The 14,224-nt window shown below is 44.5% G+C and overlaps 1 protein-coding gene across 5 annotated transcripts in view; it reads left to right on the top strand.

The window, feature by feature from the left end:
* The first annotated feature begins 3,076 nt into the window (after window positions 1-3,076).
* The window catches only part of kif21b (kinesin family member 21B), a 63,987-nt gene continuing 52,839 nt past the window's right edge, over window positions 3,077-14,224 (top strand). For 4 of the 5 annotated variants that reach the window (XM_056582293.1, XM_056582210.1, XM_056582090.1 and 1 more), the window contains exon 1: window positions 3,077-3,486. In XM_056582293.1, the coding sequence (XP_056438268.1) occupies window positions 3,449-3,486 (38 nt within the window). In that variant the 5' untranslated portion in view covers window positions 3,077-3,448. The remainder of the gene's footprint in view (window positions 3,487-14,224) is intronic. The other variant, XM_056582125.1, reaches the window with a different exon arrangement.

Here is a 14,224-nt window from a genome sequence, read left to right as displayed (position 1 = left end):
AATATAATATAATATATAGGTATTTATATAATAGTATATCTAATATCACGCCCATAAGCTATGTGCGCCTTGGATGATATTATGAATCATAACGGGCTCCGCGGCCGTGGGCTACTGGAACGAACAGAGCCGCACTGTACCGCAAAGAACAGCGGCACACCGCTCGGTGGAAAGGAGGCAACTGAGCGGGGTTGTTGGTCCTCATAGCCTAGACTTGAGGGGATAAGCTCTCCCTCCGGGCTGCTCCACACAGCCAGGGCTCCTGCTTATTGGTTCATAGCGCGGCCAGGGCACCAGCCTATTTGTGAATAGGACTTTCCTCCTCTCCCATTGAACCCCATGTCATTCACCGGCCGCCATCACTTTCAGGAAAATTAATGGGAGTCAACGGAGGCTGAGGGAGGAACGTCCTCCCTGAAGTAATTGTCAACAGGCGATAGGGGGTGCTAATGTCCCTTTACCCAGGGAAACAAACATTACATTTACAAAGGCATTAAAGTAGTCATATTTAAGGGCATTAATTCATTACAGCAGTATGGGCAATCTACATTTTTTATTCTCAATAATGTTAAGGAGGAACTTCCTCCCTCTCCTCACTGGAGAAGCCTATAATATAATATCTAAATATCTATATAATATAATATATAATTTCACGGCCAAAAGCTGTGTGCGCCTCCGGATGATATTATGAATAGACTGTCGGCTTCTCCGACGTCTCTGGTACTTCCACAACAACTCAAATTTCTAATACACTTGCTACTAAAGTTGCGTGATAAAACTCACACAAATCACTACTGCAACGAATTTGTGACTGTTCGCGCGACCGAACTCAGGCGACACTGCGACCAGGAGCCCGCTGTGGCGTTTGGTGTGAAAGCAGCTTTACTCTACGTTCACACCAAAAGCGACGGGTTAATGCAACTCCATACAAAGTCAACGTAGAGACGCGTATAAGGGGACTTTTGTCGCCAGAAAAACCTGGGGTGCGACATGATGAATGGCGCAGCATGAACACCCTGGTACGGGCGAGTGCCTTCACGAGGATTTAGTAGCGCGACACAACGCGACACGTCGGCCGAGCTGAAATATTTGAGGGGCGGTGAGCCTGGAATGTAGCCTGGTCCTACCAGGCTCTCGTATTTCATTTCATTTGTACAGAGGGTCTGGACCTGCTCAATTGACAAACGTTAACTCACTTGAAGGCGGTTGTCTGTTGAAGTTTAAAACTATTGGATCTGCCCAATGCCACTCTGGATCTACCATAAACAATCGCTAACGTTTGGCCGGGAAACACGTTGCGCGCAGGCTGTAAACAAACCAAAAACCGTGCGCGAAGATGTCCGTCAACGAGAGCTGACTTTAACGTCATTGTTCTCAGCCACTCCCTCTGTTCGCTGATTGGACCGCCAATAATCTGGCTTCCTAGGAACCCATGCATATGAAGCAGACCCTTGTACTGAAGTGAAATGCAAATTGAGCGGAAGTAGGTAGGTGGGCGGTGCCAGGCTAGCTGGAGTGCGGTAGCACCAAGGTGACTTTTAAAGCTAACCATTGTGGACGTAGCGGAGCCTTAAGAACATCAATATTTAACCTAGAAACACTGTGTCAAGCTTAAACAGTTACGTTATTTCATGTTAGTTGCGCTAAAATGATTAATCGATTGGAAATATGATTGTTATATATCGGGTCTTTGTCTGTGTCCCCGTTTATATGGCTAAAGGCTAGCTGCTTGCTACATATCTGGGTGTTCTCCCGTTGGTAGCTAAATGCTAACAAAAATGCTTGCCTGTCTGGGGGCGAGGGAGGGCCATCGGACCTGTCACTGAAACCTCTGCGGCATTCGTAAGGAGATTTGATTCATGACGTTTAGTCGAGCTGGCGTTGACTGTAATGTTGATTTTCTTTAAGTTCCTGTAAGATTATTCTAAGTTCTACACAAATGGAAGATCATTTTATGCATGACTATTTTGAGGGTTGTTTTATTTTAGCTCATGTACCAAACATTTTCTGTGGCCTTGTCCCCGCACATGGAGTGCGCGTGCGTGCGTGTGTGTAACATAAAAGGTATTTAGTCAATTAGGTCGCATTCAGGTGTTTTATTGTGCTCACCATTGGTCTTTTACATGCCTATTTTGTGTGTCGTGTATTAATGTCTTCCTATTGACTGTCAGTGTGTTCTTTACACAGACCTTTTGAGTTTTGTGTGCGTGAGAGATAGATAAGAGGTTCCTTGTATACCACATAAGGTCATAGTTAATAATCAGGTTGCGTTTAGGTGTGTATTTGTGTATTTGCCATTGCAGAATTATATGATTTATCGGATTTCTCGCAATATACGTTTTGGGTGGGTTTTTGGTTGATTGGACGTTTTTTTGTCTATAGTTGAGCTGGAAATTGCCAACAGAACAGCTCAGCTATTCTATACATTATCTCAAATGTATTTAAACTTGACCACATTATCTATTTGTTTTCACTGTTCACTTTAATTGTTTACAACCATTTTAAATGTTTTAAAAAAAATGGTGTGCATTTTGTCATTGTTTACTCAATTTAGACTCCATTTAGACTTCAAATCCCTTCACTTGATTTAAGCCATTTAACATTTATTTGTCTTAAACTATGTGGTTTTACTAAAACATATTTTCAACCTCATTTTGCATTACAGCACACTACTCGCATTTTCTGCAGGAAATACATTTTCTCGTTCTTGTCTGATATTGTGATTCAATTACTTTGCTTTGCAATCACAAGGACGACATTATGAAGTAGTTTTTTATGTGAAATGATGCAATAAACATGTTCACTTTGTTCTACCGCTAGTGCCACGTTATAAACTCATTCTGTCTGACCTTTGACCTCAACGTGTTTAAGTCAGGCCTTTGTTTCTACCTCTCCCTGGGAGCACGCTCTGTTTATAGGAGCAGTTGAACCGATCTGTCCTAGATCCCACCTGCGGTGTTGTGAATGAAGCAACTTGTTCAGCCATCTGATTGGTGGGTTGTGCTCCATGGGGGCGGGGACGTTCCCTCAGTAGGAGGAGGTGCCTGTCAGTCGGACTGAGTTGTATCCGCCCACCTCGCCCAGTTCACGGCTGAGGAGGCTCCGTTGTGTCGGTGGTGGTACTGGTATCTCTGTGTTAAACTGGGAGAAGAGGTTCGATGTCTGCAGCACGGTTCGCCTCTATGACTTTAAACAGGATGCAGCGGACAGACACAAGACGGGGATAACGAAACCGAGCGAGGAGACAACGACGGGCGTGAAATGAAGGCGGGAGGTGAAAAGGAAACAGACGAGTTTTATAAGGCGGTGTGTGTCGGCAGGTCTTCATGGCCAGGCTCACGGTCCTCTCTACCCCACAGTGGCGTCTGAGGTGCAGCAGCGGGTCCTCATCATTTGGGCACATTGATATAAATCAGATATAGCTGAAGTTCTCCTCTCCGGCTCCAGGATGGCTCAGAGCGACTGCTCTGTCAAGGTCTCCCTGAGGTAGGTCCGCGCCTCCCTCCTCTCCCACCACGTCTGCCGACCTCTGCAGACCATGAGCTGCTTACAACACATAGACCTGCACGGCCGATTTCACCGGCTGCTTTATTTATATATTGGGGTGCTTTTGTGTTTTGGCAGCAGCGTGGTTTACCCTTTACAACGTGGTTTACCTCTGCAACGTGGTTGTACAGCAGTGTGTTGTAGGCATCCCTGTTCTGCGATAAGGGTGCTGCTCCGCACACTATTGATAAGGCAGCATGTGCCCAATGGCACAAGCATCTTCAAGAATGCGCGGTTTGTATTGGTTTAGTGCTTATATCTATAACATGGTTATATCCATAGGCTTTAGGTTATATCTATAACCTATAGGGCAAACCTTGTGAAAAGAGCAATTCTACACCAGGCAGTGAGTTGACAGATAGGCCCACAAGCACAGATGAGAAACGGATCAAAGCCTTCATTTCTAATTTGGCCAATTTTGCATTCCGCAAAATCAACATGCATCATAAATGTAGGATATTCTATAGTATCATATAGTATAAAAGAGTAGAAAATATTGTTTCCCAAGGACTAAAAGTATCCTACATTTGTAGGCTACTTGTAATATTCTGCTTTGTCTGCCCTTCTGCGAATGATTCGATCACAAATACATGTCCTCCTTCACACCAATGTCATTCACCACAGAGACATAAGGAGACGTGGTTAGCCCATAGTAGTTCAATCAATACAATGGGGTTAATTTCTATTAAGAATCCCAATGGTTTTGGCCTTCACATGTCATAGTTTGGAAGTTGATACACAAGAGGAACTTGCAGTGTTATCAACTAAAGGAATGTCATCTACTGGGAATCTTGAGTGATGATTTGAGTCCAAGTCTGTAACTACAGTCTTTGTGGGCGGGAGTCAGATCTGGTCTATTGTCATCTAAATGACCTGAGGGCTTTTACAGCCAACGTCGTGGGCTCCGTGGTCAATTAGCCGTTGAGAGAGTTTTCCTTTGTGCGCTCACACTGTCACTAAGAGGAAGTGTTTTACTGTTCTGAAGCCCCCAAAAAGGGGAAGGGAAGGTAGACAGCAGCTGGGGACCGGCAGCTGACTATCACGATGAAATGCTGCGACATGAGGTATTGATTGAAGACACAACTCGTTAGCATTGTAGTTGTAAAGCAATGTAGCGTGATTATGAGAAGTTGACTGGTAAAAAAGATCTAATAACAGATATGACACACAAAGACAGACACACAAAGACAGACAGACAGACACACACACACACACACACACACACACACACACACACACACACACACACACACACACACACACACACACACACACACACTTTTCCCTAATACAATAGCACAATCTAGCAAATGGACAAATAAAGCCACCACCCAATAGGAGTAATACAGTAACACAAAGTCATTTTTAGCCCCTGCGACTTAGCCATTAAATCAGTGGCTTGCATATAATGGTGAAATGCATGTTTGAGATAGACCAGCTCTCGTGTTAATTACACGGCTGCAGATGTGGAGCGATCCCATTCCGAGCTCTCTCCCATCGTGTGTGTCCCCTTTCTGTGCGCTTTTAGCCATGCTGCGTAAATGGCATTAAACACGCCTCTATTTGTGCGTGTGTGTGTGTATGTTTCTGAATGTCAGGAAATGGGAAGCCCACAAATAAACAGTGCGAGCGAGATGACTTCCTGTGGAACGAGTGGCTTTTCTCGATGACCTACAAAGTCTTCCCTGAGAAGTTGTCCCTGGTGTGGAGGGGGGCTGGAGGGGTTGTTGGGGGGGGGGGATGATAAGAGGGAGGGATGGTGTGTAATTGCTCCCACGTTGCCACTGCCTCGGGGCTGGTTCCTTGTGGCTCAGCCTCTTCAGCTTCACTTCCTGAATGCCTGCCTTGCCTTTAACCTCCACACTGCCGTCGCAACCAATGACATGACCTGGATTCTGGTTGCTGGTGGCTGGAGAATTGGATGGGAAAGGACATAGGCCTACACATACATCCACCACTTATACACCACACAAACACACACAAACAGAACCACACCACACACACCAAATACACACAGAAAGAGCGAGAGAGAGAATGGGTCAACCTATATCCTGCTGACCCACACACTTAATTCGCTGGTTGTGTGCACTGCGGCTCAGCCAAACAAAATGGCACATCTCCTCTAAGTGGCTGTCATTAAATTGCTTATCGCTAGCTGGTGCATCAATAAAGAACGGACTGAAGCGGAGCTTTCACTTAGGTTATAGCCTCGAGTGACAATCACACAGGAATGTAAAGACTCTCTCATTCACTCTCAAATTTGACATGTGACCACCTCTGGCCTTCCACAAGATCTCTCTCTCGCTCTCGCTCCCTCGCTCTCGCTCCCTCGCTCTCGCTCCCTCGCTCTCGCTGCCTCGCTCCTTTCTTTGCGTCTCATAATGACCTTGCACTATTCCCTCGATCTCTGCGTAGTTCCTAAGCCTCAAGCACCAAATTGGGAGCGTGACAGAGACCACATTCTGCACAGAGGTGTAGAAGACCCCACAGGGGAACGGATGAGACACAAAGACCTGATCTGTTGAGGACCAATGTGCTACTCAGGTGGTGGGAACGCTATCAGACCATCTCTTTGGTCTTGTGTTTAGGATCTGGATCAAATGCAGCCAAAGGGTGCTGCCCATACAGACAGGTGGGAGGAGAGTGGATTCAGTGGTTCTCCCGCCAACAGTTCCTGATGTATTCTCGACAAAACAAGCCTGTGTACGACACCTGTATGACCCGGACATGATGCAGGTCAAAACACACTGGCCCCTTCAAAACAAACAGGAGCAGGGAGACACCAAGGGCCAGAGAGACTCAGAGGGCCCCTCACTGCTGATTTACAAAGGCATCAGATGCCTGTAGAAAAGAGAGAAATAAAAAGCCGTTTTTTTTTGCCAGTGGCCCCATGTCCGGTGTGGGCTACCAGTCTCGCCTGCTTCCTGTGGGGGTCAATACCGACCCCCATACTGCTCCCCAGGGGGGCACTTTTTGGTGTGTGTGTGTGTGTGTGTGTGTGTGTGTGTGTGTGTGTGTGTGTGTGTGTGTGTGTGTGTGTGTGTGTGTGTGTGTGTACATCTTTGTATGGATGTGTTTGTAATGTACATTAGTGTATGTATAAGAGTCTAAGTGGGTAGCTTTGTGTTTTGTGTGTAACTTCTGATCCCACTCTGTGACTTCTTTGTGCGCACTATTGCAGGTCGGTGAAAGTGAAGGCATTTTTGCTTTTGTAGCTAAAAGACAGTTCATTCTAATCTTTGAATCCGACCAGAGTGAGGAAACTGAGCAGGAAATGACACATTGAGCACACCCATGCTAGCTACCCACCGCTAACATCATCACTTCCTGTCACTGAAGCTGAGCGACGTGTGGGGCAGAAAATGCGTTTCAAATACGTTTTCGAGGTGAAACGCCGGTCGTCAGTATTTGTTGACGTGTGGTATATTAGATGTCTCATGCACTCACAATGGCAGCAGTATTGGCTCCCGATGTTAGATTAAGGGAGGCTTGCTAGACAAGATTTAGCTGGTGTCAAATAAAATAAATACACCCATAGGAAAATGTAGGCCACTGAACGGTAACATTTCAAAATGCCACTTCGACCGATCAGCTTGATGTGTTTGGTTCTTGCAGTAAAATAATAATGTAATAAAATCGACCACTTCATCTAGGGAGTTTGACCTCATTGGATACAGAAACAGCATTACTGTGGTAAATCACTAGAACTTTGAAAGAACACAGTTCTTCTAATTAAGCCACCCCTTTAGTCAAGCAGCATGACTACTGTGAAACACCAACCAACAGTGGTAGTTGAGGGCGTACCCTCCGGTTTGACACATTGGTTAATCGACACCAGGTCTGTTTTACCTCGTAAACTACTTCGGGCTGTCTTTTTCTCTGCGAAATGTCTGCTGTTTCGCTTTAACTATAACTAACGGAAACGTGAAGGAAAGCAGACACAGAATTACTTAAGCTGAGAAGAAGGTAATCAAGACGCATCTGTGGCAAAGTATAAACTAAGACATTTCTGTGGCACTGTTTCATAAGCAAATCATGTGGCTGTTTCTTTGTCACTGATCATAAAATGGCAATCCTCTCTCAGCAGCTGCCAGGTCATGTGTTGGCACTCTCAGAATAGGGGTATTAATCAAAGGTAGAAGTGCTGTGGTCTTTGGTTGGAGGTGTGGGAAGTGCTTGGAGTGGATAAGACTGCTGAAGCCATAGAGCAGTGAGACAGCTCCTATTGATAAACTGCTACTTCTAAGTGTATTAGTCGTCACAGAAAGCAGGCTGCTGTTGCGATATGACTTCCTTAACGGCTGCCATGGGGCTATCCCCATATCCTGTTCACTTCCTGTTTTCATTAGAGCTGCTGACAAGCCAGAAGAAATAACCAAACGATTGTGTCTGTATGTCTGTATGTATGTGTATGTGTGTGTGTGTGTGTGTGTGTGTGTGTGTGTGTATATATATATATATATATATATATATATAAATAAACACAACCCGTTGTTCGAGCTTAAGATAACCAAATGTTGAGAGCTGCATACGACTGCATATTTAACACAATAACAATAACAAGAACAGTAAAAGCAATGCTTCTTACTGTTTGTAGGCCTACTACTGTGCATTTCAAAAGAATTGAACATGCTAGCTCATATTTGAATTTCCGCTTGTATTTGAATCGTAACAGGTTTCACAGGCAGTAGAATTTGCATCAGCCTGTTATAAGGTCAAAACCCATGTGAGTCTAGCAGAGGTCCTCTAAGCAATCCAATGTTGGCTGGCACGGTCATTTATCAGCATTGAATTGCCCCTATATTGTTTGGTGGTCAGCAATTAAATTGCTTCATCCCATTGCACCAGAACTTTGGCCAATTTTGGTCTTCAAATATGAACTGCAGACTGGTTAATGAACTACTCGATTTAGTGTCAATTAGCAAAGAGTTGAATGAAGGATAGGATGCTTTATGTGTGTGCCTGTGTGTCTGCGATATGCGTGTTTGAGTGTTTGTGAGAGAGAGAGAGAGAGGCAGAGGAGACATTGAATAGGTCTGATGTCACTGCAGGTCTTTGTGCTTTATGCTGAGCTGGTGCGTGCACAACAAACACACCAACACCCACACACACATGCACATACACATGCACACACATAGGAGAGAGAGGGGGACCAAGAGAAAACGAGGGAGAGAGAAAGAGAGAGAGCGAGGGAGGGGGGAGAATGAAGGGGATATAGAGTGAAGGAGAAAGAGGGGGAGAAAGGGCGAGAGAGAGGTAGGAAGGACAGGTAGAGGATCCATGGTGGTGGAGAGTTTATTTAAATGTGATAAAGGACAGGACGGGAGGTGGTAGAGAACCGGGGGCAGTACAGACACCAGGGGAACCAGACCAGACCTGGCCTCCTATCTCTCCTAAAGAAGACCCTCTGGTTGGGCACTGTGATCCCCTCGTCATGAAAAGAGCAGTTTTATGCCCTCATTCACAAGGAGGGACCGAAAAGAGGGCAAAAGATGCAGAGGACTGTCATAACCGAGGGAGAAAAAGAGCGTGTTTCTCTCTTCCGGTGTCAAAAGGCCTACTGTAGCATCTGAATAACTCCCAACAAGCTATATGAAGAGTGGGTGCCTTTTTGGTTGTGTACGTGTGTGTTTGAGCATCCGTACCATCTTTCTGTGCATAATTTGGGCACAGCTGCGTCCATTTCCCATATTCTCACAGAGGGAGGAAGACACACAGAGAATGACCCTATTGTTCCTCTCTTTAGTGGTGTATAGTGTCATATATATAACACTATATAAAAGAGCTCTACTAAAAGACTAAATGTTGGGTGACAATAAAGTAGGCCTATTCAATTTTGTAATAGGGTTGAGTGTGTTGTTTGTGTTTGGATATAAGGTTGAAGATTTGACCCATGGTTGTTATTCACCTCCTACTCTAAGTAGCTTAATTCTGCTGCTGATGTTTGTGTCTGTGGGTTGGCTCTGTGTAAGTGCACGTGATTGTTGTAATTGCCAGTGCCCGTGAGTGTTAGTGCATGTGAAGGTGCATGTGTGAGACAGCCAGCAGGCAAAGGCTTAACAGGGATGTCAGCGCTACTAATTAAATGTGTGCACAGACTTAGAACTGTCAAAGCAGAATAAGGCTTTCTCTGATGACACGGCTCATTTTACTATTTTAAGATATGTCTTTTGTAGGACAAGTACTGTCTATAATAATAATAAACATATTCATACTTAATTATAAAACTTAGTTGCCAATTCATGTGATCATACATTTTTTGTGATTGTATTATAGTATTATTAGAATGTCTTATAGCTGCCTGTTCTTTTGGATTGTATTTAATTGCACTAGATACAATTCTGCTATTGACTGATTTATTAAAAATAACCCTGGGCTAAAGTGGAGGGGAAAAGTAGTAGTACTCCTCCCAACCACTTGTCTTCAGACTAGCAAGGTGGCTCACTAGATAACCCAACCGCTACGTAGCATCACTCCAGAGAGAGGCTAATCAGGGGCTAAAAAGTCGGGTGAGAACCAATTTGTTTTTACTTCTGGACCAATGGCACGGTTCCAAGATGACCATAAACGCCCCTCAAGCAATGTGTGTTGAAAGAAACATGTGACCATCCTTTGCTTGTATTCTCTACCAAAAACTACACAGCCATTGTGTAGAGTGAATTATTGCCACCATGTTGTAGACTATTATTCAATGACAATATCTCAAACAACTGAACGCGCACACATCTGAGCCTGTCAAATGGATTTAATGCTAAGCGTTATCCCCAGTGCATGTGGTCGACAGGAGAGATGAGTGGGCTGATTCCCTCAGACAGACAGTCTCAATGGCTGCGGTAGTGCTGAAGCTTTGCGTTGGCAATCAGAATGGGTGGCTCAGGCCTCTAATGCTAATGCTAACCTAGCCTACTCCCCTAGGGTGTCTGTCAGTCCAGCCCAGTCATAGCGTCTATGTAGAAGAAATGTGAAGGCTAAACCTTGATCACGCTATAGCGCAGCAGACCTGCTGTGTGCATTTGAGTGTCTGGCTAAGGTAACTGTAGCTGTTCCTTTGTGTTTGATTATAATCTAACCTTTTTTAAGTTCTCGTTGACAACTGTGTGTGTTTATCTATTGGTTCACCTGTTACCTATATATTAATATAAAAAGCTGGCACCCAGCTGGACACACGCGCGCGCGCACACACACACACACACACACACACACACACACACACACACACACACACACACACACACACACACACACACACACACTGTCATGGCGTGTATGTTTATTAGTCAGGCGTGAAGAGATGAGTGTGGGTGGATGTCTGGTGAGGTCTCATCTGCTACTGATAAATCAATAGATGCCAGCCCCGCAAAGCTGAAGTGTGAAGAATCATGTTTGTCAGCATGTTTGTGTTTAAGAGAGCCAATCATGTGTGGTTTTACTTGTAATACTGTTTGCTTTTGCTCTTCTCCAAATATTGTCTTTTTATGGGGGCGATAGATGCTTAGATACCAGCAAAACCTATTTGAAAAGAGCAGAAACCTTAATAATTCATTGGTTTAGTCAGCAAAAAAGATGAACGCAGATGCAAGGTGGCCCAGTAGCCACCTTGCATCTTTGTAGCCCTGGCCAGTTAAAACGCCTTAAAACTGTATTATACATAAATGTCCATTCATCCATCACTGTCCCTGTGGGACCCCAGACAAAGGAGACAGGGAAAGGCAGAGGGGTTAAAGTAGGGGAACAGAGGGGAGGGGGGGGAGGGGTGACCTAGAATCAGCTTCGGTGGTGCGGACTGAGTTGTGTCTCGCCAGCAGTGAGCTCCTTTAGATAACCAGGATGTAATTGGACAGTAATGAGGTTCTTATGACTTCTAGAGTGCCCAGCACACTTCACCAAGGCACCTCCTCGCTGAGCTCTTCACAGATTATTATATGCTCTTATTTTATATTCTTATGTTATATGATATTATGTTTATTTTATGATATTGTATTAGTTTATTGTTATTTGTCTTCTTTATTTTCATTTATTTTTATTATGATACAGACCCATTTTTTATATCGTTAAAAAGCTGTGTGATACGTTGAGCAATAACAAAACCCCAATCGATGATGCGTTATTGTTAAAGATTGGGGTTTTTGTCATGGTCTCTGAATGCCCCTGTCTCCTCCCCCCGTGGCCCTCTGGGTAATGTATTTCATTATGGTGTGGTGGGCGGGATGCCTAACCCTCTCATCCCTCTGTGCTGCTGACCCAGTCCCATGTCTCGCTGCTTTGTTGGCGGAAAGGCTAGAAATGGGAGATCTTTAGTGCCCTTCCCCTCCCAGCCTCATGCCCTCTTTGTTCCCTCTGTGTTATCTGTATTCTTGAAGTACTGTGTGTTTGTCACGGGACATGGATATCCATACACTCCTACACAAACCAAAGATACTAGGACATGGGACACAAAACACAAGTACAATGGATTACAGATCATAGTCACTGAACCCTGCCCTGAAATGGGTAGTCCTCTTAAACAAACCAAAATTGTAACTACCTTTTCTTGCCTTCTGCGGCTTGGGTGTTAGTTTACATGTCAAGAGATAACTCAACCAGAACCAGTCACACAGGTCCCCCTTCCTCTGTCGGTTCCTCTCCTGTCGGCCGGTGGTCACCACCTCAGGCTGTCGGTCCAGGGCTGGGTCAAGCTATTTAGCGCAGTCTCGTGTAAACTCCATAGCATCTAATAGGCAGTTGACAGTTTTGTGTGTGTGTGTGTGTGTGTGTGTGTGTGTGTGTGTGTGTGTGTGTGTGTGTGTGTGTGTGTGTGTGTGTGTGTGTGTGTGTGTGTGTGTGTGTGTGTGTGTGTGTGTGTGTTTTATTATGTTCTGCAAAAACAGTGCTCTGAATTAAGAGAACATGTACACAACATAAAACGAATTTCAGACAATGGCAAGGTACATTATTTTTGATATCATTTGAACAGAATCGGAAAATCAATAAGATAAAAAAAATCGATCAAACAACAATTCCATTAATTGAATCGCTTATTGTGAACATAATTCCATTGTAATGTGCCCGCGGATTTAACAACCAGCTGGAGCACCTTAGCAGGGACTGTCAGGGTGTCATCCCGTCTTGTGTGGTACTCTGGATATGCAAGGAGTTTCCTGATCCGGGAGGACAGTGTGTGGGCTTCCGACTGCCCCCTCGACTGCAGAGGGACTTTTGGGAAAACACCCTAGAAGACTACTTCACTGCAGATACTAATGATAACACATATACAAACACACCAACACAATATTATTGTATTACAAACAGCCCCAGCTGTGAACCTCGGGAACAATTGCATTTTTGGGTGGAAAGAGATTGGCCTCTGCCTAATAGAGCTTACTAAAATGGTCTCATTTGGAAAAACACATGTTTTTTTCGAATTACGCTTCAAGAAGCCAAGCTTTCTGATCATGTGCTATGTGAAGTCAGTGGCTGGCTCTCGAATCCACTCTTGTTTGGAGTCTGACTCTGTTACGGCAGAGCTTCATTGTAAAGCGGGTCACACACCAGACCAGCCACGGAGCTCTTGATCTGTGTTTAAAGTGGTCATATTATGCTTTTCCGATTTTTCCCTTTGCTGTAGTGTATATGTATTGTCTACCATTTTATCCATGCTTTAGGTGTTTTAGGTGTGCTAAGCTAAAAAATCAATGTCCTAGACAGGGGGGGAACTACCTGCACCCACTGAAAAACGCCCTCATTAACAGCCTGAAACCAGTCCCTCCAGAAAAACGCTATAATGCGATTGCATACTTCAACGCATTATCAGCCAAAGTCTGCATATTCATGCGGGGGACGCTTTTTTTCAAATATTCGGCACTTTCACCGCATAAATTGCAGATTTCCACGCAAAATATGCGGGGCTTGCATGATTTCATAATCCCCGCATTTTCGTTGCAAAAAAGTCACATATAATTTAGCAGTTCCCGCATTTTTTTGCCAGTTCCCGCAATTTTTGCAAGTTCCCGCAATTTCATTGAATAAAATTGCATAACTATGCCGCATATTTCATTAATTTTTTTAATAAAACGTGGCGCATAATCAAGGATTTTTGGCCGCAACAATCACAAAATAACATAACACAAAATAGCTTTTTTCTGGAGGGACTGTGAAATGGCACATCTGCATTCAGCATTTACCTCTGTGGCAATCGGAGGTCAGATTGTCAGGTAAGTGCAGAGGTCCCGCCTCTCGGCTGCTTAGCCATGCCCCCAAACAAAGGTGTTGACAGCGGCGGCCGGTGGAATTTGGTTAGCTGTGGCGCCATGTCCCCTTTGCATGGACTTACCAAAGAAGGCGATTATAGACACAATTCATTTTTACCACCATTCCTCGGCAGTACAGCAGAAGTCCGGTTCTCAGTAATATGAAGCAAATACTATGCAAGGCTGTGCAGCTCAGCTCCAACCAACCACTCTGCACTTGAACACAAGGCAGCAGCTAGCCTGTTTGTTTTGAACCGATCAGATCCACAACTAATGAAGTATACTTACAGGCTGTGATCATGAATGAACCATCCATTCTTCATTCAGTTTTTACACTGGAAGTCCATACAAAGGAGCACTTCTGCTCTTCCGAGATTTCTTGGCATAACGAAATCACGGAAGTAAATGCTAAAAGCAAACAAGCAGTTTTTTGGCGGTTCAGGAGAGGTTGT

Source organism: Gadus chalcogrammus, chromosome 1 (assembly GCF_026213295.1).
Source record: "Gadus chalcogrammus isolate NIFS_2021 chromosome 1, NIFS_Gcha_1.0, whole genome shotgun sequence".
NCBI classification, from domain to species: domain Eukaryota; kingdom Metazoa; phylum Chordata; class Actinopteri; order Gadiformes; family Gadidae; genus Gadus; species Gadus chalcogrammus.
Note: the sequence above shows the minus strand (reverse complement) of the source record. Positions and strands in the feature narration are given on the sequence as shown.